Here is a 16,776-nt window from a genome sequence, read left to right as displayed (position 1 = left end):
TATATATATACAGGCCTTCTTGGCTGCCGACGTCCGCACCAAAACTCAGGTGCAAACGTCCGCACCTGAGAATTCCTGTATATATATATATAGTTTGGCCTGAGAGGCTCTTTATTACAAAGTATGAGAGACTAGTGAGACTAGTCACGTTTTTGTTAATTTTTAAGTTAAAAGTTTTTGAGCTGTCGCATGTAGCATAATTTCTGTGGAATTAAATCAAATGGGAAAGCATAAATATTATTTGTTCATTTTATTAAACTTATTTTTGTCCACTCACTTTAACATTTTTGAATGTTTTCCCCTGGTCTCTTCATTTTAAAATGCCTAGTCTGCCGAGTTCGGGTCGGTACTAATAGGAGGCGAGGCATAGTTACCCATATCTCCACCACTTTTCACCAGTAGATTACCTGTTTAACCTACCAGTGTATTTTCTTGCTTCCTCTAGTGTTTAGTAGCTCTGATTACCCTTGGGGATAATGTATGATATTTCGGTCGTGTGCTTAGATTTATGAAAACAGTTTAGAATATTCGAAAGGTGATGTATGTTATATTAGTTAGATATTTATGTGATGGATTGGAAGATGGTTTTATTGTTATGTTGTGGTGGTTGTGTTTGTGGGGAGCGGGTGGCTCCAAGAGTTGAGGATGGTTGTTTCGTTATAGGAGTGTATTCTGATTTTTCAGGTTAGGGTTGTCAATTTCCAAGAGAAGTTATGCCAAATTTTTCGGTAAATTTTCCTTGGAGGTGGACCCCGTATGATTTACTTCAGGTTTCAGGGTGAAATTCGGGGTGGGTCCTGACAGAGTGTGGTGATCCAGGATAAGAATGGTGAGTGCAGAGCTGCCTTGGCTCGTCCACTGCCTTATATGTTGTCAGCTTGTGTGCCAAAGTGGAAGCCCTCCGTGCTGGACTACTAGTAGCTATACAACAAGGGTAGGAAGAGATTGAGGTCGAGACCGACTGCGTTGCACTTGTGCATGCCCTTACGGGGGTGGGAGAGGATTTCTCAAAATTTGGTTGCATGATGGAGGATTGTAGGAGGTACGCGAGTTCTTTTACATTTTTCAACATTTGACACATTTTGAGAGAAACAAATGGTGTGGCTCATAGATTAGCTCACCTTGCTAGTTGGAGTAATTTAGATGAGTTTTGGGTTGGAGAGACTCCTGTTATTATTCAGGATGTTCTCTTCGAAGATAAGTGTAATAATTCTAGGGGTCAAAGCAATATGTCCCCCCTATGATTTTAGTTAATTATAATGATATCTCAACTGAGACACCCAGATAGATTGGGGTCTCAAGTTTCCTTTTAAATATATATATATATATATATATATATTTCTACATGTAGAAAAACAAAATAAAAAATAAAATATTAGAAAAGGAAAACATATAATCATATATAGCATAACTCCTTAAATCACATTAATCAAATCAAATATTCAAGAAGAAAACGAAACTATTAAGGTAATCATTAGTGAAGTATGTTATACATTAATTTCCAAAAAAAAAAAAAAAAACATGTAGGTAAGGAAGACCAATTTTTGGTAACACATACACTCACATCACATATATCATAATAGAATAAAACAGAGAAAGAGCCTTTGTTGTCTGTCCGGCGGGCTTCCAACGTCGTCGGCGTTTGACTAGTGCGGTCAGACGAGTTCGTGTTTGGTTTACTGCGTGTGGTTGTTGGAGTTTGATTATGTCGTGAAACCTCTCTATCTCTCTCTCTCAAGTCTCAACTATATATGTAGATTGTTAGGTAGGACTGTAGTCATAGCTAGCTAGCTTCACTCTCTCGGAGCAATCGGTGTTCATGAATTTTTCTTGAATTATATTACGTGTTTGATAAAATGTTTCTGACGGATGAAGTAGCAATGTAGTGTATGATGAGCATTCTCAAAAGAAAGAAATGTAGTGTATGATGAGACACGTAGGAGATCAAGGAAGATCACTTGGGACGGTTGCTCACAAAAATTTCTCCAACATAAGCATTGAATCCTTTGTGGCAGTTATACCTTCACTACCATAGTAGAAAGTCATTACACTATATGCTACAACATTTATGCAATTCATACCAACAAATCCAATACACCATTATAAGCTTCATTTATACATTTCACCGCCATAGTCATCATTTACCAACAAACTCATTACAGCATATGCTCCATCACCTCTTCTCGTCTCCTAGCTTCTCATATTCTCAGAAAAGAAAATGGCCTCACAGGACTACTCTCCCAACTCTTCCCCAATAACCCCATCTTTTGCAACTGACCAAAACAAGTTCTTCACTGGCTTCACCAGAAGCATTTCAACCAAAGAACCCTCTTTCTCACAATTTCCTTACACCCCACCTCGACGTAGCAACAATGACGTCTCTCCTTCCTTCTCCCAAACCCAAAGCCTCCATGCTTCCCCGACCTCCTCCCCTCGCTTCATCCCTCTCAAACACCCCGACCACCTCACCGCCTACCGTTGCATCTCCTCCGTCCTCAAAAAAGACGGGCAGATCTTGTCCATTGCCGCCTCCAATGGCCTAGTTTACTCCGGCTCCGATACCAATGTCATTAGGGTTTGGAAGCTACCCGAGTTCACAGAATGTGGGCAGCTCAAGACCAAAGCTTGCATGGTGGTGGCATTGGAGGTGTCTCATGATAGGGTTTATGCTGCTTATGGTGACGGGAAGGTGAGAATATGGCAGAGAATATGGGACGGTGGATTGAAGCATGAGAGGTTGGCTACCATTCCCAAACTGGGAAGTTATGTCCGGAGTTTTTACACTGCCGGGAAAGATAAGACGGTAAGTACTAGCAAGGTGTCCTATATTTGTTTTGGTTTGTATTTATGTGTTTATTTATACTATGGTTGGTGTGGTAGCTAGGAGCTATACTTCTTCGTTGATACAAGCTTGTGTGTGCATGAGTAAGGGTTGATGAATATGAATAGAATGACATGTAGGGTAGAGAGATTATTATTAACTTCATATTGGTCCGAATTATATTAGTAGATTTATTGCTGTACGTATGAATGTGATCGACTTGTATTTTTGTTTTAAGAATTTGAATGCATGTTTGCTAAATTTTTTGTTGGAGTTGGCCATGCAGTGGTGATTACATTAGTATATACTCGGCATGTATAGGACCGAACTTATTGAATCCACAGATTGTGTAGGTTCGGTTTATCATCACCTTTACTACACAAGACAAAATGAAGTTGTGAATTAAATTAATTTGTTATAGGATATAGATACCCTTATTCAAGTTTATTAACTGTTGGAAGGTAGCCAAAACTAGTAGCAGCAGTTTCTTTTGATCAATTTCAGTAGCTGAAACAGCCATTAAGTGAAGCAATATCATTGATCGATGAACTCCTAACAATGTAACAGATGAAGCATATGGGTGCCATAACATCACTAGCCATCAATGTAGCAGAGGACATCCTCTACTCAGCTTCCATCGACAAGACAGTAAAAGTATGGCGAATCTCAGACCTCAAATGCATTGAAACAATCCAAGCTCACGCGGAGCCGATCAACGCCATCATTGCTGCGGACGATGGTATCCTCTACACAGCCTCGGACGATGCAACGATCCGAGTCTGGCGCCGCAACGTTTGTCGCGGCGGCGACCAGTTTCCACATTCACTCACTGTGACTCTACCGGCTAAGTACTCCCCCGTCAAGACCCTAACCCTAACAGCGGACGGTGCAATCTTGTACGGGGGCTGCACTGACGGGTACATACACTTTTGGCTTAGGGGTTGGTTCTCTGGCCAGGTGCAGTACGGCGGTGCACTCCAGGGTCATACTCATGCAGTGATGTGCTTGGCCAGTGTGGCCAACTATGTGATCAGTGGATCAGCTGACTCGACGAGTAGGATTTGGTCTAAGGACTCTGATGGTCTGCATACTTGTGTAGCAGTCCTTGTGGGTCACAGAGGGCCAATCAGGTGTGTGACAGCATTTCTGGGGAGGCTAGGAGAAGAGACTGAGGATGGTTGCACAATCTGTACTGGGAGTCTTGATGGTGTTCTCAAAGTGTGGCGTGTGACATCCAAAAATAATAGTGGTACTAGTACTGCAGGGTGTTTAGCTCAAGGTGGGAGTGACTATTTTGAGCTGTAAAAGAGAGTACGTAGTGGCGGTAGTGCTAGTTTAATTGGAGAGTACTAGTAGTAGCTGACTTGTGTTTGTTGTGTAGCTGATTAGTTTGTGGCTTTAACTGTGCTAATCGATGAGGTTGTGTCGATCACTTAAGCAGGAATGACATATGTTTGTGTCGAGAAAAACAAAATTTGAATGCATGAAACACTGCTGCGTCGTTTTTGTATATGAATATTCAGGTCTTATAAACCAAAAAAAAAAAAATATCACTGATCGAGAACTGTTAGCTGATGATGCTCTGTTATATATGATGTTGCCATTTGTATGTAGCGAATATATGAATAGTAGATCTTAATGTTATAATTGCATACAAGAGAAGCAATATTGTTGAAGCAGCATTTCCGATAAAAGAAGTTTGAAGGACATATGTTGATGAATTCATGAAAGGGGAGTGAGTACTGATGATTTTCGCCACGTAAACTTTGCTTCTTCAGATCGACTGTAGTCTGTAGATGTACGCGTGCTGATGAATCCTTCATGAGTGCTGCATTTCCAGCTCGTTGTTCGAATTTCTATGACTTTGAGAATGCTCGTTCTTCAAAAGTCTATAGATGATGTAACAAAAGAGGCGTAAGCAAAAAAGAATGCCGATGATGGCGAAGGCCGATAGAACATAGGCTTTGATGGAATGGGATGGCTTGCAACCAAAAATAGCTCCTAGACACACCATGTTGGCTAAAGCACAAGTGTTTCTTGCTTGTATGTGTATGCTAAGGGAGGGGTTAAAGTAGAGCAGTGGGTGTATTCTTGCCTTCAACTGAGACTATTTGATCACTTGCGAGTTAAGTCTGGAATATATCTGAATGATATGAGAAAGACAAATTAAAGTAGCTAGGTAGCTGCTCCCTTTTCAGTGAATTCCCTCAGCTTTTGTTGCTTTTACAAATCATGGTATTATCAGTTCCTAATCATTCAAATTCTCTCCCATGCATACAGTAGTACTCTTTTATAGTTAATTTGAGTCCATCAAGGCAGTTTTAAGCACCCAAACAGAAGACGAAAAAGAAAAGTTACATGAAGCGCCTAGAACAAGAAGCTAGACTCTTGAGTGGTTAAACGCAATTTGGAAAAAGAATTCCGTTGCCGGGACTTGAACCCGGGTCTTTCGGGTGAGAGCCGAATATCCTGACCAACTAGACTACAACGGATTATGGAGAGATGGATGTGCAATATCATAATTGAAACAAGTTCGAGGGAAGTGCAAATGTGGTTGCGAGTGCAAAAGCCACGTGTGATGGAGAGTTGAGTCGTCCTCGTCCTCGTCCTCGTCCTCCTAATGATAGCTTCGAGTTGCAGGTCCCTCTTCAATTTCAGGTAACCCGCCAAATCATTTTTGCTTCTAATTTCCGACTGAAGAAATCAACCCTTATTTTCTCTGTATTTGCTGCAGAGTGGGTCGAGTTCTGAATCTTACATGCACCCATGCTACTTTCAATCACTTGCCTTCCCTGGTTAGTATCTCTTTCTATGTCTTCTTAATTTCCTGTGTAGAAATATATCAATCACTATGCGTATATGGAATCGATTGATTGCAAACAATGATATGTTGGGTGACCGATTGTGATCCTTTTCTGGGTTGTCGTTGATTTATGTCATTTCTGACGACAGGGACACACTGGTTACCGTGGTTTGAGCTTTAGTGTTGACATCATGGATGGTAGAAAACATAACCGAAGCGGTCTTGAGCATAACTACAAGCTCAAAACAGTCAGTTCGGTATGGAGACCTGTCAGTAAACTCAGTGCACAAGTCGGTTCTAATGAAGGTTCGTTACACTGTATTCCTATTTAGTTCTTCCCTAATTTATGATCATCCTTAAGCAGCCTAGGCTAGTAGAACCTGATGACTTTGCATGTTGCTGCAAATCCTGTTAGTGTTTAGTATGAATATAGAAGATTGAATAACATTTTGATAATAATATTCACTTATTGTTAGACTTTTGCGACTGATTGAGTTCATGAAACAAATCTAGTTATACGAGAAAGTGTTATAGGCATGAGGGTCAGTTACCACCGAGGTTTCTGTCTGATTGTTACCTGTGGATTTTCAGAATGCTCAGTAGTGGAGGTTACAGATAAGGTGGAAGAAGATGTGCACTCTTGCTCATCAACCAAGATTTCAAGTGCTCAAGATGACACAGAGCTGGCTTCAGCAGTTACTGAAGCAACTAAGTTCACTACTTGTTCAAGTGCATCACAAGATAATGAAGATAAAGTTTTAGGAGGAGAAACAGTGCTTTTAACTGAAAATCATTCAATTTCAATTGAGGTATGATTTCATTGAAAGATCTATACTTTGCCACGCCACTTTGTCATATAGTTTCTCTCAATTCCACTGTATAAACGAACTCCTCAACATCTTTTTATCTTGCACCACTTCATGCTGCAATTCCCTTTTACTTAATTTTTCCACCCGTGGGGAGGTTGGAAGAGCCTGGCAATGGCATTGGGCCTCAGTGATTGTTGAAGAGATTGAAAAGAATTAGTTTGTACAATTATTCTACAGTAGGATATTTCTAGATCTGTACAGACCTGGTTGGGGGTAATGGTATTGCTTACTGCACATTGAATTTGAAAATTTCCAAAACGCTGTCCATGACATTCCCCATTCTGTTCCTTTTAACATTTTACCATTTCCTTTGGAGTTGTTCTGGTGAGGCTCATTCTGTTCATTTTGTTGTCACTTCCTTTGATACGCAGGTTGGGGCTTCTTTGCACCGCTTTATCAGAGGAAAAGGGTACAGAGTTCTGCATGTAATAATTTTCTGAAAGTATATTGCATGAATACTATCTCATACGATGTAACTAGTATGCTCTTATCTTTTGGATGTCAGAGGATCTACTCAGAAAATGATTGAAGATGAGACAGGAGTGAAAATTAAAATCCCATTATCAAAGAGGGAGGATTCCATTAGTAAGTCTTAAAGTTGGTTCAAGTCCCCGCTGTGTCTAACTCTTTCATTATTTTGACTGGACATATTATATTTGAATTCCGTTCTTGAAAAATGTAAACATGATGAGGATCAACATTTTTGGTTTAACTATTTTACCTGGTTTTTGGTTGCAGTTATTGAAGGCCTCTCTAATGAAAGCATAACTAGAGCTTCAGAGAAGATAAAAGTTATAATTGATGAGGTCAGTTGCCTATAAATGTGGTTTTGAAGATGATCTGGAGTGGTTCAATATCATTTTGTATTTCTGTAGTTGTCATTAAAAGTACAGCAACCTGAAACTTTATTTTCCTAATTCTCTCCTGTTACCATAAGTTGTGTCATCTGAAGCCCTCCATAACCATACTCATCACCCACCCTGCATTGTCATGCATCACTGTTTGCTCTTTATCATTACTTATTCTTTGAATGTCTCATTAACAGTTTTTCTTCTGCTAAAATATGCAGGCAGTTAAAAGCCCAAGTCTTGATTATTCTCACTTCATATCACTTCCATTGGCTATACATCCTGAATTAGTTGATAAGCTTGTCAACTTTCAGAACTCCATCCTAGGAATTATTGATTCTTCTCAGGGTGAGAATCTGGAAAGTGGTTCAAATGAAGATGAAGATGATTCTGATAATGAAGATGATGATCAAAAGTTTGAGAAGGGATCTGATGTTGTAGTTGAACTTAAAACTGAAAGTGATGGTGAACATGTGAAAGTGAACATGACCAACATACCACTTGTCAGTTATGCACCTAAATCATCCAAGTCTTCTACCCCATCTGGTATGGAAATAATACTTATGGATGAAAAAATAATCATTAACGCATAACTTTTTCACTATTAGTTTTCCTTCACTGAAGCTAGTGCTTGGGTAACTAATGTTGGTTGTTTTCCATTTTTCCTTATGAAGTGTCATCCCATCGATTGCTGAATGAGTTTTCATGAATATATCTGTAACGTTGTTGTTGAGAATCATTTGTTCTTCATTAGTCAATTTGGTTATTTTTTTGTCTTTTTGCTCATGTTAGTTTGTCAGCATCTCATTGAAATTCATGGACTTGACAGACTTGGGAATTGACAAATCAATCTTTATTAAACCGGAAACGTTTCACCTGACTGTGCTCATGTTGAAGTTGTGGAACAAGGACAGAGTTCATGCAGCTATTGAAGTTTTGCAGGTAAGCATAACTGATTGTCTGAATCAGATAAAATAGGCTTCAGTGGGGGTTATTGACATATAATGTTTCATGTTTCATCCAGAGCATCTCTTCAGAAGTGATGGAAGCCTTAGATAATCGCCCTCTATCCATAAGACTCAAGGGACTGGTCTGACTCTTTCTTCAGGATCCTACTAGCTAACGTTGCTTCTCTCCTGCATTGACTTCATGATTTCGCTCAGCCTCTGCTGGCTTTCATTTGGCTGTTACTTCTATCTATGAGTCGATTGTTCTAAAGAGACTAAATCTTTCATATCCTTGCAGAATTGTATGAGAGGTTCTTTTGCCAAAGCTGGTGTCCTGTATGCGCCCGTTGAAGAAATTGGCAGTGAGGGGCGACTTTTGCGTGCCTGTCGTATCCTAGCTTCTGATTATTCATTAAATGTCAGTTCATTATTTTGATGTACCTGATAAGACTCAAACAATAATAGCAGTTTCTCATTTTCCACTGTCTACATCACTTTGTTACCTCTTTCATTTTCCTTAGCCTTTTTAAGAAGTCATTATTGATGCATTTGTTAAAGCAAGGCTTGTTCTAGAGAAAGATGCCAATCAGAAATTAAAGGTATTGTAAATGACCATGAGCTATCTTCTGTGTATGCAATTTTTCATTATAAATCTTGATCACTTCTCTGTAAACATCCAGTCTTAAAGTCATTAAAGAGTCTTTACTTTTTGAACTGCAGCTCCATGCAACAATGATGAATGCAAGGCATAGGAAAAGGTATTGCCGCCATCTCTTTAGTGTTTTGAAGTTCCTTTACTCTGGTTCTTCTTAGTTTTTGAAAGAGTGGGGGCTGCCTTTTTGTTCCAACAAATACAGATAAAAAGATTTATTAAATTAAAAAAAAAGGAAAGCGTTTGCACTATGCACTTTCCTCAACGCTGATATTGAAATGACAACATACAGGAGGAATCAAAAGAGAAAATTTAGTACTTTTGATGCTCGTGGCATTTATAAGCAGTATGGATCAGAGGAATGGGGAGAGTATCTTATCCGTGAAGCTCATCTTTCACAAAGGTTTGTGTTCGATGACAAGGGATATTATCATTGTTGCGCTTCTATACCTTTTCCAGAAATATGCAATTAAGACTGTTTTGTTTAATTTCTAGATGCACTTTATTTTCTCTCTTAAGTAGGAAACAATATGTGTGAGATGTGAAAGAAGTTATGGCGATATAATCAGTTTTACTATGCCTCTACGATGAGCAGCTAGATTTTCAGTTTACTTCCAAAAATGCAAGTTCACTTTTAAGTTTTTGTTTATATTTTTGGTTACATAATTTCAACTATTTGAAGACACTCTGCAGAGTTATGCTCAAATGCTGCCACATGTTTTTTATTTTTATTTTTATTTTTAAAAATTTTTTTTTCTTTTGCTGAGAATTTTTTTGATTGCATAGATTTCATTTGTACCAGAAGACGCTAGTATTTGTTCCACCTTTAGCTCTGATGCATGCACTAAATGTTCACCAGCATTGTATATGGTTATGTTTGTCATACCTTAACTTCATACCAACCTGTCATTCATGCCCATAGAAACAAAATGTAACCTTCTTAATACATTTCTTACAAACAAAATTGTTTACTGTAAAATTAAATGAAATGTCACCCTAAAACTGAACTTAGAGAGGACGTTGAGGCCTGGTATCCTGGATTTACTGTCCCTGAAGTTATCTAGCTAATGGAATGTGGAACTATAAGCGATAGAGGGATCCCAATACACAAATCTGGAAACTGAACTGGTCCCTGAAACTTTCGTGATACTAATCTGGAAGCTTCTTCCTGTAATTCTGAGTTGGTAGCTGGCTGTAGTTCGATGGTCGAGTTGGCATAGAATCATCATAAACATTAAGCAATGGCTCAAAGCTTACAAGTTCCATGTTCTGCATTCTATTCTACTGGAAAAAGTTGCCCTGAAGCTTTTTCTCCACCCATGAAGGTGACAGCACAGGACTTGTCTCACACTCCAAAATCTCTCTATGTGGGTCTTTTGTAGACTCATCCAAGTTTAGTTTCTCAGTTGGAAAAACCTTAACCCTCCACACCTTAAAAGTTTGATCTAAGCTTGCACTATAAACCAACAAACCCTTAACCCTGACCACATTCTCTGTTTCCAAAGACACTGCTAAGCATCTAACCGGCCCGTGATGCCCCTCAATGACAGAAAGACAAGAATGGAAGCAATTTCCTTCCTCTCTCCTCCAAACCCTAATGGTTGCATCCTCAGAGCCACTGAAGATTAGTTCTCCCAAGGCAACCAAGCAAAGAACGGCGAAATGGTGACCTTGCAGAAACCCACCATGGTTATATCTTCCAGACATCTTCTCTTTCTCCCAGAAGTTTATGAGCCCATCTGATGAGCCAGAGTAGAGGAGGGTGGTGCTATTTGACAAGCTCAATGCCAAGGCATTCACTGGTGAAAGTTGAAACTTCAGTGTCATGGTGAGTATATGTGAGCTTTCACCAAACACCCTTCTCCAAATTTTGACTGAGCCATCTGATGAGCAAGTGAAAACACACCCATCTTCCTGGTTGATGACAATTCCATTCACATGACCTTCATGAGCAATGAACGAGTCGACACAACGCTTTTCGTTGATCTTCCAAGCTTTAACTGATTTGTCCCATGAGCCTGTGTACAACAGCTTGTCTTCCTTGTTGTAAGCGAGGCAAGAGATGTGATCAGTGTGTTGCTGGCTGCTCTTTTTCGAAAACAAATTAGAGAATCTGTTTCTCTGTGGTAAGGTTGTGATCTTCTTAGGTCTAAAATTCTCTGCGGATGATGCATCCCATACCCGGATTTTGTAGTCACCATGTGTGGTGAACAACATTCTCCCATAGGCCAAGATAGCTCGTACCTGACCCGAAGTAGCCTTTATGTAACCTATCTCGGTACAATCTGGTTGCTTCCAAGCATGAATCCGGCTACTTTCTGAGCCAGTGAATATAAAATCTTTTGAGAGTGTGATGGAGAAAATGTTACCTTCATGGCGGTGGAGGGAGGCTATGCAATGATAAAGAAGAGGTTGAGAAGAAGAAGTACGCACTGGGGAGAGTGTCCATGGCGTGCCGGGGCTCATAGGTCGTGGAGGAATTGCATCAATTGATGGTTCAGAAACAGCAGTAGATGGTCTTGCTGCAGAAGCAAAGTGAATGCTAGGTGCTTCGGATGATGAACTTTGTTGGTTACTACCGAAAGAAAGTCTCCGAGGTAACTTGATGCTCTTTCTTTCCTCATCCATAAAGCTCCAGAGGTTTTTTTGATCTCCATGAAACTCCATTGTAGTTGAGATAGGTGACAGAAGTGTTGTGAAAAATTGGAAGGGTGCTTAAAATTGTGCTTTACTGTGTTAGATACATTTGTTGGGGGTTGGTTAATTGGAGAAGTATTAGATGTGACCAATTTATTGGGCTCTCAAGGGCATTAAATGTAGCTTACCAATTAGAGCATAGTAACAATCGAGTGAGGATGTTTTTTTCCATTGTCATCTTTCTCAATGATGATGTTGGGAGGGATTGGCTAGCTGCAGAAGTTTCTGTACCTACTAACTTGGGAAGCTGTCGTCCAAGCTGTTACATATGTTCATAATATTGCATATTTTAGTTTATACTGTATACTGCATAAGTTCCATCGTTTCAAAATGTTTGTGCATCTCATATATTGCATGTTTTAGTTCATAAGCTAGTCTCGACTAGTTTATGATAATCAGATTTAGGTTTTTTTTTTTTTTTTTTCGTGTAATTTTGATCCTATACAATGCTATGCTCTCGGTCATAGTTCAAACACGATTTCTAAAAACGTTGGATATTAGACAACAGAATGTAATTAGACTATTTAGCACACTGCTTGAGAGGCTTTGGATTTAGGATTTATATAGCCTAACAAAACTCTTTAACCACATGGAATTGATTCAGTGATAACTGGGAGTTGATGACCCTTTTAAATGTTTATCTAACAGGACTCAGATGCAGACTTGTTTGATGAGGCAACAATAACTAGATTTAAAGGCCTTTTCCTACCTCCCCCATTGCATCAGATTTGAGCTTGTGATATCTCTCAACTACTCATTACATCTATGCTCAAATAGCTCTAACTTGAGCTGGAGAGATCACCAAAGTGAACCTAGTTAGGCATTGGAGACAGCTAAGAATATGTAGATAAGAAGTTCGGTGAAGAGATTGAAGAAGTAATAGAACCCTTAAGGGCAAACGTTTCATCTGTTCTAATCAAGAGCAGATGTTTTATCATCTCCACTGTAACCAAAATCCAACATGCTGGATAACATACTTCACACACAATTTGTAGGAATTGCAATTTCTCTATTATATAGTTCATAGGCATATTGCTTGCTGCAGCTAGAGTCCCCTTAAAACCTCTAGAGCTTAAGGTCTGCTAAGAAATTATACATTGCACATCTAATTAAGTCTTTACCACATAGAATCAATCACCCCAGTATTTACAAGCTCACAAGACAAGGTTCGGCATCATGGGGCTTGCATAGTTTGACAAGCAAACCAGTAACATAATTCACTCTAAACTTCATCCTTCTAATGCCACAAGTTCTAATCAATACTCCACCCCATCAATGATCAATTAGAAAGCCTTCTCTTTTCAGGGCTCGTTGAAGAATGAAGTTTAGGACTGAACTTTGATATTGAAGATCTAGAATGTCATTACACTTTCTTGTAACCCTGAACTGATGAATAGCTAACTGAACCTAGCTAGCTACCCCTATCTCAGCTCAAATTTGTAAGTAACACCGATGTTATTGGTCATCCAAAGCACCTAGCCCATCTGGTATAACACTATAACCTCCATCGTATATTTGATCACTTCCTCTATGCAGGCTCTGTTATACTGCATATATATCTAACTGAATATACACAGAATGAACCCTTGAACCTCCACTTCCTCTATGCAACCTGCTTTAATCCATAATGAGAAGACTGAACTGAAGTTTGATATCAAGATGTATGACTACATTGCACTTCTCATTCTCTTTTGGGAAAGAAAACCAATATGCCAAGTTCTATGTCAACCAATGACCATACACATTAGGATTGGAAAAGCCATAATGTGTTCAACGTCCCTAAAAGAATGGCCAGCTAGACCAGCCAGACCAGCTAACTGAACCAAGCCAGTCCTATTTTCAACCCCAGATTTGGCCCAAGTAATTGGCTACTAGTCGTTCATTATTGGTTTCAGCTTTCTGTTTAGTTTTTTTTTTTTTTTTTTTGAAGTAGGCACAGAATCCAGGAACCAGGAATATGTGCATGAATATAATCGATCAAATTTTGTAGCACCTGTAATGCATCCTTAAGTTATTTCAGTAAAAGAAAAAAGGTGAAAGAAATAAAATTAAAAGGTGAAAAGCAAAGAGGGGGGCCTGAATATGATTAGCAGATACAAAAGCAGTGGAGACTTGTTTGATTGCTTCCCCTTATACTATACAACAATGATATAGTCCACCGGCATAGATCATTACAAGACCAAAATTAATCTCCATGAATTTGTTTTAATCATACATTATTCAATTTATTAGGTTGTTGACGGCAAAGTTTGCAATGATGATTGATCAAGAACGATATCTCACTTTCACAAGGGATAACCTTTTTGGACAAAGAAAGAGTTGTAAAAATCTATCTCATGTTCTGCAGCAGTTCATTTCTGTGGTCATATGCCTTTTAATTCCCAGTTTTGAACTTTTGGAGCAATGAGCTCCAACAATTTCGTTTATAATTAACATCAAAACCGTGATTGTATACGCTTATCTCATCCATTTTCACACTAAAATACAATCATGGATCAGCAGATCATATGTATATGTATTTTTATATGAAAGATGCTCTTGTTCTGCAAGTCCAATTGAATAGAGCAGGTACTCACAATTTAGAAATTCACTCTAACGCATGTGATGCTTCAATTATATATTGTGTATTATTAGTAACACACACATGCTGAATCTGAAGGTAGGCATACATGAACAGCATATGTAGAACTGAACTCTATTTCCATTCTGAGAACTATACTAAAATACTGATATTCTTGACTGTTCTAATTATTCTAACTTATCCAGATGTGGTGGCAACTGAGCAGAATTTCTGCAGGAAGTTTGTTGATCAGATCCAATATGCATTAACTTAGGATATGTTAAACAATCACTAAGCTCAAACACGACTCTTGCGCGAAAGGCTGCAATGCAAATCACTCCAGGTAGCTCAGATGATCAATTTGTTAGAAATGAAGTAACGAAATAATACACGAAACGAAGAAACGGATCGTCTCTTACGTGGAAGAGAATGTGCAATGAATTTTGAACACGATCAGTAGTACAGCTAATTAAGTGTTACAGATGGCCGGATAATGTGCATTAATTCTAAATGACCATCCACTTGCTCAGATGTAGTACACTCTTTGTCATCTCGATCAGTATGCTCAACAGGACAAGAGAATCCATAATGGATATCCAAAATCCCTACTGAGTTACCACTTACCACACAAAAACAAGGGAGAAAGCCAAAGAGAAATAATAAAGGAGACGCTATTAATCCCAAAACAAAATTAATTTCACCAGGGGACAGTCGACATTGTGATTCCTCTGTCCTCATCGATCATCATCTTCCAGTTAGGCACCCGATCTTTCTTAATGCTAAACAATAGATCAGTGTAATGTGGTCCAAAATATGCCACCCTTAAGTCCCTAATATTCACAGAAGTTGATACGGTCCTATTCCAGTATAAAATTTAGCTCATGGCTTTTCTGGCACCAGGTTTTTCGAAAGTCTCAAATAATGACTGTTATTCAGAGCCTCAGTTAAGTAATTCCTAGTAACTCATGGAATGCAGATAATTAACCTTTGCATAAACAGAATGCTTCCAATGAATTTACTATATATAGAATAAAACTTCAAAAGAATAGATCTCAGCCTAGCTTATCCGATCCAGACGTGGTGGCATGCTGAAATTTATTCTACATTAGATCCATAACTAAGAATTTGATTTAGATTAAAAAAAATTACTAGATCTCGATCAAAAGCTTGAAGGTTTTGTGCACATCATCAGTTTCTGCACCAAAGTTTTTATACCATGTTACTGAAGTTCTGCATGCAATTAACCAAGTTATTTTGATCTATACCATGTCAAACAATAGTAGGCTCAAAATCTCAAATGCATGCGTATAGTTAGAAAAGAAGTTAACAATATATATAGGGTCTAGGGTTAAACCCTATATACCATGCGATCAACTTCAAATCTTGAACCACGATTTGAATTCAACTTGATATCAATCAGTAGATACTAAAGCTCAGTCGACAATGATACTGTGCATTGTGAATGACCATTCACCAGCTCAACTCTAGTACTGCTTTCATTTCGACCAGCTTGTCGACCCACAGGACAAAAGAATCCACTGTGTAAAAGTGAGCTACCAATTAGGGTAAAAGTGAAAAGACACAACTCTCATCTTGAAAAGCAAATGACATCAGTACGTGAAGAGAGGACAGAGTCATTGAGAATCCTCATTAGCTTCCACCCATTAGGCTCCAAACCTCCCATTATTGTTAAACCCTAATTAAGTAATATGGTCCAACACCTCCCTAATAAAAGCTTCATCGATCACTAATCCTAATCCACTCATTTTTGAAATCCCACGATATTGTCCTGGCCAATTTGGAAGCATGGTCGGCGGTTTGTTTGTGGACCAAAGCTCCCAACTTTGTCGTGCCCTCCATGATCACTTGCTCTCTTTATCATTATTTCTCATCACACACTTCACACTCACCATATGATCGACCTACCAAACACCACCATTTTCTGCTCTCCAGTCTTTCTCTGTGAATCAAAACAGATCAGGCCATGGCTCTTCTTCACATGGTAGAATCATTGATGAGCTTCCGGACATTTCTATTAAAGCATGTTCTTGACAGCTAGACTACAGAAAGATACCTGATTGGTTCCTCTATCTGCATGGATATACTTTAGTACCTGTAGTACACATCGATCCCACATATATTCCTTATCTCTTCTAATCGATCAAATAATACAAATTCATAATGTAACGTTGTTGATTTCTAAGAAATTAATCGCCTTCACTCTAATTTGTGTACACTCGGTTAAATAGTTTAACAGTTTTGCTGTGAGATTTTGATTTTTACCTTCAAAGTATATAGACAAAATGTTCGATGAATAATATCAAAAAAGGTAAAACGAAAACAATAAACAAGAAAAACAAGTTAGGGTACCAACTTGGCGATTTCTACATCCGCCGGCCACTTCTCACATCTAGGATCATTCTAGGCCTCACTTATTTGACTTGAAGTCTTTGCTTGATGTTACTGATCTTACGATAAATATAGTACTAAAACAAGGAGAATGATCAGCTCATTTACTAATTAATAAACAATATGCTGTTATTTCTAGACTCTACTACTATATATATGTGACCTAGATA

The 16,776-nt window shown here is 38.7% G+C and overlaps 3 protein-coding genes and 1 non-coding gene across 4 annotated transcripts; 2 read left to right on the top strand and 2 right to left on the bottom strand.

Moving 5' to 3' along the window:
• The first annotated feature begins 2,218 nt into the window (after positions 1-2,218).
• Positions 2,219-4,126, top strand: LOC101314303 (probable E3 ubiquitin ligase complex SCF subunit sconB-like). Its single transcript, XM_004305231.1, has 2 exons — positions 2,219-2,803; positions 3,389-4,126. The coding sequence occupies exons 1-2, from the start codon at positions 2,219-2,221 to the stop codon at positions 4,124-4,126; spliced, it is 1,323 nt and encodes a 440-aa protein (XP_004305279.1).
• A 1,114-nt stretch (positions 4,127-5,240) lies between these two features.
• Positions 5,241-5,313, bottom strand: TRNAE-CUC. The gene has a single exon. It is a non-coding gene; the product is annotated as a tRNA-Glu (tRNA).
• A 139-nt stretch (positions 5,314-5,452) lies between these two features.
• LOC101311685 lies at positions 5,453-9,588 on the top strand. Its single transcript, XM_004302834.1, has 14 exons — positions 5,453-5,479; positions 5,556-5,616; positions 5,774-5,930; positions 6,216-6,433; positions 6,865-6,902; positions 6,999-7,078; positions 7,232-7,299; positions 7,563-7,887; positions 8,171-8,283; positions 8,366-8,431; positions 8,587-8,677; positions 8,820-8,887; positions 9,009-9,046; positions 9,233-9,588. Exons 3-14 carry the CDS (start codon positions 5,816-5,818, stop codon positions 9,411-9,413), a joined length of 1,401 nt encoding a protein of 466 aa, XP_004302882.1. The 5' UTR covers positions 5,453-5,479; positions 5,556-5,616; positions 5,774-5,815; the 3' UTR covers positions 9,414-9,588.
• A 633-nt stretch (positions 9,589-10,221) lies between these two features.
• On the bottom strand, positions 10,222-11,342 carry LOC101311391 (F-box/WD repeat-containing protein lin-23-like). Its single transcript, XM_004302833.1, has one exon. The coding sequence runs from the start codon at positions 11,155-11,157 to the stop codon at positions 10,222-10,224; it is 936 nt and encodes a 311-aa protein (XP_004302881.1). The 5' UTR covers positions 11,158-11,342.
• Between the last annotated feature and the right edge of the window lie 5,434 nt (positions 11,343-16,776).

This window comes from Fragaria vesca, linkage group LG6 (genome assembly GCF_000184155.1).
Source record: "Fragaria vesca subsp. vesca linkage group LG6, FraVesHawaii_1.0, whole genome shotgun sequence".
Classification (NCBI taxonomy): domain Eukaryota; kingdom Viridiplantae; phylum Streptophyta; class Magnoliopsida; order Rosales; family Rosaceae; genus Fragaria; species Fragaria vesca.
Note: the sequence above shows the minus strand (reverse complement) of the source record. Positions and strands in the feature narration are given on the sequence as shown.

Coding starts and splice junctions, on each gene's coding strand:
- LOC101314303 (XM_004305231.1), top strand. CDS start 2,219: ATGGCCTCACAGGACTACTCTCCCAACTCTTCCCCAATAACCCCATCT. Junction 2,804..3,388: donor CTGCCGGGAAAGATAAGACG/GTAAGTACTAGC, acceptor ACAATGTAACAG/ATGAAGCATATGGGTGCCAT.
- LOC101311685 (XM_004302834.1), top strand. CDS start 5,816: ATGGATGGTAGAAAACATAACCGAAGCGGTCTTGAGCATAACTACAAG. Junction 6,434..6,864: donor ATCATTCAATTTCAATTGAG/GTATGATTTCAT, acceptor TTTGATACGCAG/GTTGGGGCTTCTTTGCACCG. Junction 7,300..7,562: donor TAAAAGTTATAATTGATGAG/GTCAGTTGCCTA, acceptor TAAAATATGCAG/GCAGTTAAAAGCCCAAGTCT.
- LOC101311391 (XM_004302833.1), bottom strand. CDS start 11,157: ATGTTGTTCACCACACATGGTGACTACAAAATCCGGGTATGGGATGCA.